At 44.6% G+C, this 10,075-nt stretch overlaps 1 protein-coding gene across 1 annotated transcript in view; it reads right to left on the reverse strand.

Annotated features, from left to right (window-relative positions):
* Window positions 1-342: 342 nt before the first annotated feature.
* epha8 (eph receptor A8) overlaps window positions 343-10,075 on the reverse strand; it is a 104,202-nt gene continuing 94,469 nt past the window's right edge. Inside the window, exons 6-19 of the mRNA XM_036950439.1 lie at window positions 8,874-9,029; window positions 8,233-8,637; window positions 7,870-7,994; window positions 7,226-7,388; window positions 6,523-6,619; window positions 5,051-5,118; window positions 4,440-4,565; window positions 3,227-3,412; window positions 2,975-3,036; window positions 2,182-2,391; window positions 1,879-2,028; window positions 1,519-1,709; window positions 645-803; window positions 343-550 (exon numbers count right to left, since the gene is read on the reverse strand). Of these exons, the coding sequence (XP_036806334.1) occupies window positions 436-550; window positions 645-803; window positions 1,519-1,709; window positions 1,879-2,028; window positions 2,182-2,391; window positions 2,975-3,036; window positions 3,227-3,412; window positions 4,440-4,565; window positions 5,051-5,118; window positions 6,523-6,619; window positions 7,226-7,388; window positions 7,870-7,994; window positions 8,233-8,637; window positions 8,874-9,029 (2,213 nt within the window). The 3' untranslated portion in view covers window positions 343-435. The remainder of the gene's footprint in view (window positions 551-644; window positions 804-1,518; window positions 1,710-1,878; window positions 2,029-2,181; window positions 2,392-2,974; window positions 3,037-3,226; window positions 3,413-4,439; window positions 4,566-5,050; window positions 5,119-6,522; window positions 6,620-7,225; window positions 7,389-7,869; window positions 7,995-8,232; window positions 8,638-8,873; window positions 9,030-10,075) is intronic.

The raw sequence follows: 10,075 nt of genomic DNA on the forward strand, positions 1-10,075 counted from the left end.
AATGCTCCAGCCCCTGTCAGTCTCTCTCTTACTGTATGCTAGGCTATCACTCAGATCCATTATAACATATTCTTCTAATAAATTCATATTCATAAAATCTCTCTTTGTATACAACAAAATTAAAATTGTCTGTGGAGATTAAGGCAGTCCATCCATTTTTACAAACAAGACACAGAACTCACAAAACATATCTGAATAGGAAAAACAATGATGAAAATGTCCCATGGACTTGATAGGCTACTGTACTCGAGTCCCTTCATATCCGTCCTCTGGAAGTTTCAACCTCTCAAAGAAGAAGTCTTGAAAAGTTCACCAAAATGTCATCCAGACAATCTTATAGTAGTCATAGATCTATTCCCATGAAGTTCCACTAGGCCTCAGAAGCCTGGGGCTAGATTTGACATTCGGCTGGCTGGAGAAGCCTGGAGGCTGAAGTTACACATGCACTGAGGGCACACTCCTGTTGAGCACCTGAACACGCATCAGCTGTACACTGGTCATGATCTTCTTCTGGTGGCCCATCAGTGTCACCCCCAGTCTGTGTATATCCCTGTAGGACACAGAGATGGAACAAAGTCACACACACATCAGTGATCAGTGACTGTAGTGTGGTGTCAGCGTGGAGCTGTGGCCTGACCCCTTACCCTTGGTTCATGCTTATGACGTGGCCCAAGGTCTGGTAGCCTCCTACAGCAAAGTGGTCCTTGTATCGGCCCATCTTGATGGTATCCAGCCACTCATCCACGGAACTACAGCTGCTGAAGTCTGGGATACTTCTGTCCATCATGGGAGGTGTGCCTAACCTGGGGGATAGAGAGAGACAGAGAGAAAAGAGGGCGAGAGAGAGCGAGAGACCGCGAGAGACAAAATGGAGTGAAAAAAAGTGAGAGAGAGAGAGAGAGGAGGAAGAAAAGGTGGTAGGAAAAAGATAGAGAAAAGGGAGAGCGGAGGCATGAGGAAAGAGAGAGAAGAAAAAAAGGGTCTTGAAATGCAATAGCAGCTAAGGCAGAAAATCAATAGCAGTTAAAATGATAGAGAAGAGGTGGCTGCTCTGATTGCAGGATGGCTGGTTTGGCTAGATTAATACAGGGAGAAATCCTTAACACCCCCCCTTCCCTCCATCTCCCCTTCTTCCTCCTGACATGCACCAGGGATCCGGGACCCGGGATCTGAACGGAGCGATTTAACACGGGTCCAACTCTAGCTTCAGCCGCTATTCTCTCTGCTCTCTGATTCCCAAACGATCAATGTCAATATCACAGGCTCTTATTTAACCGAGAGCGCGTCAATCAGAGATGAGCTTATTGGAAAACGAACACGGCCGTTCCTTGCTCCCCTAAGGCAACCCGTCTCCCTCGCGTCAGCCGGGGAAGTTTGGGGGAAACTTTGGGCTGTAACTTTATCCCACAGCTTATGTATGACAGATGAGCTGAGAGTGGATTTGCAGCCCTTTGTCCAGACAATGGCTCCCAAGCAATCTGTATTGCCCAGGCGATGGTGGCCTAGCAGCCTGCTCACCTGCACAGCGTGTCCATGGACTTAAGGTTCTCCGGGTTCCGGATAAGCTTGTCTAGAACCGTAACAATCTGGCAGAAGCGAGGCCTCTCGTTCCGGTCCTTCTGCCAGCAGTCCAGCATGAGAGTGTGTAGAGCACCTGGACAGCTCATTGGAGCAGGCAGCCTGTAGCCCTCCTCTACTGATTTTATCACCTACACACACACACACACACACACACACACACACACACACACACACACACACACACACACACACACACACACACACACACACACACACACACACACACATATATATACAGGTATCATTACACACACATACAGTACATGTGTTTTTTGTCTGTGTGTCCACTGTACTCACATCTCGGTTGGTGAGGTTCCAGTATGGCCTCTCCCCGTATGACATCACTTCCCACATGACCACGCCGTAGCTCCACACGTCACTGGATGAGGAGAACTTCCTGTAGGCGATGGCCTCCGGTGCTGTCCAGCGGATCGGAATCTTACCACCCTGAAGGGAACAGCACCAGACTAGAGCCGACACTGGCATTTCACCACGGAATAGAAAACAGAACCTGAACTAGAGAACTAGGGCTACAACAGTATTAGAACCTAGTGCATATTAGAGTTTTAGAATGTAGCTATCATGAGAGTGTGAACTCACGCTGGTGGTGTATGCTGCATCAGGATCGTCCTCCAGGACTCTAGACAGGCCGAAGTCAGACACCTTACACACCAAGTTGCTGTTGACCAGGATGTTACGAGCTGCCAGGTCGCGGTGGATGTAGCCCAGGTCTGCCAGGTAGGTCATACCCGCAGCGATGCCACGCAGCACGCCCACCAACTGGATTATAGTGAACTGACCATCATGTCTCTGAGAGGAGGAAGGGGAGAGAGGAGAAGAACAGGGTTGAGATGTAGAGAAAGATTGTAGTATTCGTTACAGGCATATGGATTGAGATCTCTGATGTCAAGTCTTTCAAAAACATTTTTTTAATGTGTTCACAAGAGAAAGAAAGTGAGGGAATCTGATAGAAAGAGGGAAACTGTATGTGAAAAAGAGATGAAATCCAAAGAAAGCGTTGTTTTATTTATACTGCACATTTCAGACATGGAATGCAACGCAATGTGCTTCACAGGAAAATATACTGAACAAAAATATAAACGCAACATGCAACAATTTCAATGATTTTACTGAGTTACAGCTCACTTGAGGAAATCAGTCAATTGAAATGAATTCATTAGGCCTTAATCTATGGATTTCACATGACTGGGAATACAGATATGCATCTGTTGGTCACAGATACCTTTAAAAAATGGGCTTCAGGAATTCGTCATGGAATTTTTGTGAACATTTTGGGGATCTTTTATTTCAGCTCATGAGACATGGGACCAACACTTTACATGTTGCATTTAGATTTTTGTTCAGTATATATAAAAACAGAAAATCAACAAACCCTCAGGAAAGAGTCCAGAGATCCATTCTCCATGTACTCAGTGATGATCATGACTGGTTTACCTGGAGGAATGGAGGGATGGGAGTAAGGGAGTGTGGGGGAGGGAGTGAGGCAGGAACCACAGTAACTAAACAGGAGTAACTTACACCAGATAATTTACTTATTGCATTTAATTGAATTTAGCTGAAAATAAATGTAATTGCACCAAACTGGAAATGGAGTTGAATCAAATCAAAACAAATGGAATCTTACTGCGTGTTACCACTCCCTCCAGGTGGATGATGTTAGGGTGGTCAAACTGGGCCATGATTGATGCCTCAGCCAGAAATTCTCTCCTCTGCTTGTCACTGTATCCTGCCTTCAGCGTCTTCAGAGCCACCGGGATGTCTCTCTTCCCTGGGAGACGCATCCGCCCGTAACACACCTCCCCAAACTCACCTGGAGACACACATAAACACACACACAATTAAGGTTGAGATATAGTATATGCCTCCCTGACAACACTAGACGGATGTATCCATTGATTGAAAAATGTATTCAAACAAAAACAAAAAAATATTTGGTCACTTAGAAATGTCCTTGTTTTTGAATGAAAAGCAATTTTTTTTGTCCATTAAAATAACATAACATTTATCAGAAATACAGTGTAGACGTTGTTAATGTGGTAAATGACTGTTGTAGCTGGAAACGGCTGATTTTTTTATGGATAATCTACATAGGAGTACAGAGGCCCATTATCAGCAACCATCACTCCTGTGTTCCAATGACATGTTGTGTTAGCTAATCCAAGTTTATCATTTTAAAAGGCTAATTGATCATTAGAAAACCCTTTTGCAATTATGTTAGCATAGCTGAAAACTGTTGTTCTGATTAAAGAAGCAACAAAACTGGCCTTCTTTAGACTAGTTGAATATCTGGAGCATCAGCTTTTGTGGGTTCAATTACAGGCTCAAAATTGCCAGAAACAAAGAACTTTCTTCTGAAACTCGTCAGTCTATTCTTGTTCTGAGAAATGAAGATGCGAGAAGAAACTGAAGATCTCGTTCAATGCTGTGTACTACGAAATACTGTCTACACTGTATTTCGGATCAATTTCATGTTATTTTAATGGACAAAAAATGAGCTTTTCTTTCAAAATCAAGGACATTTCTAAGTGACCCCAAACTTTTGAATGGTAGTGTATGTACGGTATATTTCTCCTTTGTGCTCTGAAAAGTCCTGGAACATGTCATTACATGTCTTTCCCTTTCCTCTTCTGTGTCTTATCAACAACTGCCATTCTAAAGGTCATTGTTAACAGACGTGATTATGACGCCTGTGTGTTGCCATTTCCTGCTGTGCCAATATGATGTTAGTATTCCCTGTGTGTTTGATTGATAGCCCCATGCGACGCTCTGATTCCACTGTGCCATCCCTCTCCACTGCACACCTCAGCATTTACGTCAGCCAATGATTTTCAGTTTACCTGAGCCAATGATTTTCTCCAGTTTGATCCTGGAAGCTTCAATTTCTCTGGCAAACTCATGGACGGCCTGGCAGGGGTCCTCGTAGGTGTGTGGGTCGATGTAGAAACGTGCGTCGGGGAATGACACTAAAATAAACAACATTAGCATCTGGTCACATACCACTGGATGGAAACAATATGCTTCGCGTGAGTGAGTGAGTGAGTGAGTGATTGAGTGAGTGAGTGAGTGAGTGATTGAGTGATTGAGTGAGTGAGTGAGTGAGTGAGTGAGTGAGTGAGTGATTGAGTGATTGAGTGAGTGAGTGAGTGAGTGAGTGAGGTGAGTGAGTGATTGAGTGAGTGAGAGAGAGGGAGGGAGGGAGGGAGGGAGGGAGAGAGAGAGAGAGAGAGAGAGAGAGAGAGAGAGAATATGCCATTTAAAAGTATGAACTTGGATACCCACATAAGCTTTGCAAGCATCTCTCAGAGAGAGAGAGAGAGATCATTTCTACCTGAACAAATCTGAATCAAAAGGGAAGTGAACTGTGTACATTGAGGATGAACATTATTACCACTTGAGTGAAGACTAGGAAGGGAAATATAATAGACTAGTAATAATAATACAAACGCACCATGGCCATTCTGGTAGTGCATCTTCTCCTCATCAGAGTCCTGGAAGGCCTTGCTATAGCCACAATGTCTGTATCACAAACACACAGAAACATGTAAATGTCACTATGTTGTGATGCTGTTTTCTACTTTGTATTTCCAAGTCTTCTCTGGTGTATGGTTTATATAGAGCATCACATTGTATGTTAAAACTCTTCAGTCTTGTCATAGCAGTTAATTCACTCTAAAAGGCCTTTTTCACATGTAAGTCTTCAGAATAGTTCAGAGTCTAGACACTTCTCACTGTTTTCCTCTCTTTCTGTCTTCCAGCTCCAAACCAACTCGGCTTGAAAATGTTAACAAGTTGGAAAAAGTTAAACGCAATTAAATCAATTATTTGTGGAAGAGTTGTAGAACTCAGAAGAGGGAATTGAAGGAGAGGGATATATATGTAAAACACATTTGCATTGTTACTTAACCAAAATGAATTGCCATTATAATTAAACTCACTGTTTAGAACACTGAGGTATAATAAGAACTGGAGACTGTGTCCAAAATGTCTGCCCGTTGTTTTCAAGGTAATCTACTCACTTTCACATATGCCGATTCACCCACCGTCTACTGTAAATCCGAGTTGCTTTCTGTTTCTACGTACCAACATCACATGTGCACTAGCGCACAGGGAGCAGCATGAGCAGCGACAACATCATTACGTCATCCAAAAACATGGCAGACATTTTTTTAATACAGTATCTTCGGCTGTGAGTGATGAACATTTATTTTTGCCTCAATTATTATGTTAATAATTAAATTGATATTTGGTGCACAAAGGTGATGACGAAAGTGACTTACTAGGAATTTTCTAATCTGACTTCTAATCTGTCTTTCTGGGGCGGGCGTCAGTTAAACTGCAGTACTGAGGCAAAACTGTAGGTGCAGTCGAAACCTTGCTTCTCGACAGGAACCCTGGCCCCTTGGTTTAGAATGACAAAACTCAACTGGGTCTGAACATTTCCTGCGCATCTCACTCTGTGAGATGACTTGACTTTCCACTGTAAACGCAGGCTGTAATCTAGAGTGAGAACTACTCTGTAGTAATTTAAACCATTAGTGGAACAACGTTAGAGAGATTATCTCCTTACGTTTCCTGTTTGATGGACATATCACAGTGCTGTTGGGGTTTGAGGTTGCAGACAGACACACCATGGAAACAGTTACCGTAGCATAAGAGCCTATGGGGTTTAGAGGTGATCATATGGACTTCAACGCATAAGGTTAGTGGACATCACAGGCAGATAAAGAACAACAAAGTAATGCTAATATAAACATTTACCCTACTACAAATGAATCCTATGGAGATGATGGTAACATTTACTTGAACCCTCCTTGAGGTAGTGTAAAAAGATATCCCACATACATATGTGAATGACGTAGAGTCAGAGAGGACTCGTCCACATCACGGGTTGTGGTGTAGTGTAAGAAAGGGTTGCCTTGCCGTTTCCTGCAGATGACGATGGCCAGGAAGGTGACGAGGCCAGAGACCAGGACCATACAGATCCAGATGATGGTCATAGTGTCGTAGCGCAGAGGAACTGGACACACAACAACACAACCAGTTAGTGTCAGAGTGAGAGACAAAGACAGTGTGTGTGAGTGTGTGTGTTAAAACGTGAAATGTGTGTGTGTGAGACTGCATGCGTGTGTGTGTGTGTTCTATGCTCTTTGAGGCTTGGATCAGCAGCAGGTTTCCTGACAGGGGTGACCCTCACACAAATCACAGATCAATAACATTAAGGGATTGTCTGAAGACTTCCTGGTCCCACTGACACTGACGGCTCTTTAACCAGTAGCATGCTGTGCTGTCTGGGTTAAATACAACTCCCCTGTGGCTGACAGGTTTACACAGTAGTCCACATATCTAACAACAGACACTTCTATCAAGCCTCTCTATAGTTACTAGGAATGTGTACAAATACTTGTGCATCGCTGGGTGGGCCCGGGTGGGTCGTGCATCGCTGTGTGGGTCCAGGTGGGTCGTGCACCGCTGGGTGGGACCAGGTGGGTCGTGCATCACTCAAATAGGTGGTGTTGGGTGAGGTGCGTTTTCACCCATAGAAATCAATGTACTTTGAAACCTCAGTGTTTTGTTGTTTTATTGATGGTCACTGCTCCATGGTGCTCTTCTCTGATTATCTTACTTGCTTTCCCGGTCTGGATCTCCACGTTCTGGCTGAAGCGTCCGCAGCCTGCCGAGGTTCTGGCCCGGACCTGGAAGATGTACCTGGTACCGGGCTTCAGACCAGACACCCGGGCCGTAGTCCCCTTGGCCTTCAGGGTGGAGTAACTCTGCTGCTCCTTATCCTGGTGGAGGAGAGAGGTTAGGGAGGAGGAGAGGAGGGTAGGAAGGGGTGGAGCACAGGAGAGATGATAAAGGCTGGTTATACAAAGCTGTGTTTACATTCCTGACTAACATCCACCTTAGCAGTAACCCCGGGAGTTTGGCCAAATTAAGACATTAACACAGCAGCCACACTAATCTGTCTGTACTATCAAGATGTGTGTGTTCATGACATTATTACTTCACTCTATACACACTCCCCTGTCTCCAGGGACCACTCCGCTGTGTGGTGTGATGTGGTATTTACATATGCCCTGGTCTGGTGTGTGTGCCTCCTGTGCTGGTCAGATCACTCATACCCCATTAGCTGTGTGTCAGAGCATGCAGAACAACACAGCAATTAGCTTGTCTCCCTCCGCTTTCAGGCTTACCCACACGCTCACTGTCACTTTCACCTATCAGCCCAGATCAGCCACACCCACACACAGTATTTATCTACTGTACCTTCTCGTAGTATTTGATGTCATACTCCAGTATGACTCCGTTGGGCTGGTCTGGTTCGTGCCACAGCAGAGTGACACTATTCTGACTTGCGTTCTCTTGACGAATCGCAATTACCTGGGATGGGGCTGAACAGGAAGCAAGAAAAAGGAAGTACACAACACATAAATTAATAGAGAACCAGAACAGACAGGGCAGCCCTACATGTAAACAGCAATAAAATCCAATAGAGATCATACAGGATAATGTAACCTACTGTAGCTGTTGAGATGTTGTTTTTAATTCTGGGTAAACTATTTATTTTCTATGTAAATTGACCTTCATGAGTAAAATGTTATGTAATAAATCCATACAGGTATCCCCTACCTGCCTGGTTCGTAGTGATGTTGACAGAGGCGAAGGGCGGCGGCTCATTGCTCAGATGAGTCACTGCATTCATCGCTAGGATGCGGAAGGTGTAGTTGGCGTGGGCAACCAGGTTTAGAACAGTCACCCAGGGTTCGGTCAGAGAGCTCTGCCGGGGAACGAACCGCACCGGTACCACACCGGCACGGTCCACTGTCCCTCCACCCCCTCCTCCCATCCCCCCTCCACCACTGGTTGTCCCTGCTGTACAGTCCTCACACTGCCCCCCCTCCCCAGAACACTTCTGACAGAGCACACTGTACAGCAGGTCACTGCGACCCCCAGAGTCCAGCGGTCGCCCCCACTCCAGATTCACTGACGTCCCATTAACTGATGATATCACGTTTACTGGAGTTGTTGGGGGGCCTGTGGAGAGGAGAGATGGGAAGAGAAGAATTAGAATTAGAAGGGAGGAGAGAAAGTTACGTTTCCATATGTTTTTTTCTTGCCTATCACCTGAAAAAGTTGGAGGTGCTTCTATTATCTCGTTCAGAAATCAAAATAGTTATTACAGATAATTATGTCTAAATCACCCAGGGCATTCAGAGAGATAGGTGCAGGATGCAGCATGTAGGGGTGTTGTGTGTGTGTGTGTGACGTACGTGTGCAGGGTGCAGCAAGGGTGTCGGTGGGGGCTCTGTAATGACTGGAGTCACAGGGGCAGGAGAGGGCAGCTCTGGTCTCTGAGTGGCTTTGTAGAGGACACTTCCCACACAACCCATCACCTGCTACTGGCTTATAGAAACCCACCTCACACGCTGTATGGGGAGAGAGGAGGAGGGGAGCGGGGTGGAAAGAGAGAGAGAGGATATGCCATTTTAAAATATGCTTTGAAAATATCAGCTTTGGTCTACCACACTATTTCTAGAGCAACCCCAACAGTCAATATGTAATTGGAACCCTGCATAAAAGCCCTGACTTGAGAGGAGGGGGAGAAGAAAGTTAAGACTTTTTCACACACACATTTGGGCCAAAGAGGCTGTGCACTGTTGATACTCCCGTAGGGAACATTAGAATCTAGACCACGTTTCAACCTTATTCAGCACACGTACTACATATTCACTTTCAACTCTGCACTGATGAATAATACAGGCTCCTCTGATAAATATATTCTCTTTAGAATGCAGAAACAGGGTGTATGGAGCTGTGGAAACAGAAACTTTCTAATATATCTGGCAACATCATGGGTTCATCTTAACTGCCTCAGTAAAACATTTAAAAAGGTTTGGCAAAATGTCTCTTATAGGTTAAGGATGACCTTCGTATAACCTTATTTTGACCATTGGCTCCAATAAATAAATAGATCAAAACATGTGTATTACACATCAAAATGTAAAAACTTTGGTAGTGTAGTTGTATTGTTCTGCACTCAATGTTGTTGATGATATTTCTTTATGCCTTTCCATAATTTATGAGTCTCTAAATACGTCTTCAATTTCCAATGAACCCTGACATGTAAGAGTGTCAGTAGCATATTGATAGTGTATACCATGTGGATTACACACACACATACACACACGGACGCACGCACACACACACACACACACACACATGGACGCCCGCACATACACATTCAGACACACACACATACAGAGACACACACACTGTCTGGATCACAACCAGATTAAAAGGCAGGGGCTGATATCGCACCTCTCTTTCACCGTCAGTGTCCCCCAAGGAACCAGAAACTACTTCTATTTGCAATATTTATCCCAGACTGCTTTCTCTCCTCCCTTTTATCCCGTTAATCCCACCATCCCTTGATGTTTTTTGTGAAGCTCCTGAGTTGAAAAGCAGGTCAGGA

Source organism: Oncorhynchus mykiss, chromosome 17, assembly GCF_013265735.2.
Source record: "Oncorhynchus mykiss isolate Arlee chromosome 17, USDA_OmykA_1.1, whole genome shotgun sequence".
In the NCBI taxonomy this organism is placed as follows: domain Eukaryota; kingdom Metazoa; phylum Chordata; class Actinopteri; order Salmoniformes; family Salmonidae; genus Oncorhynchus; species Oncorhynchus mykiss.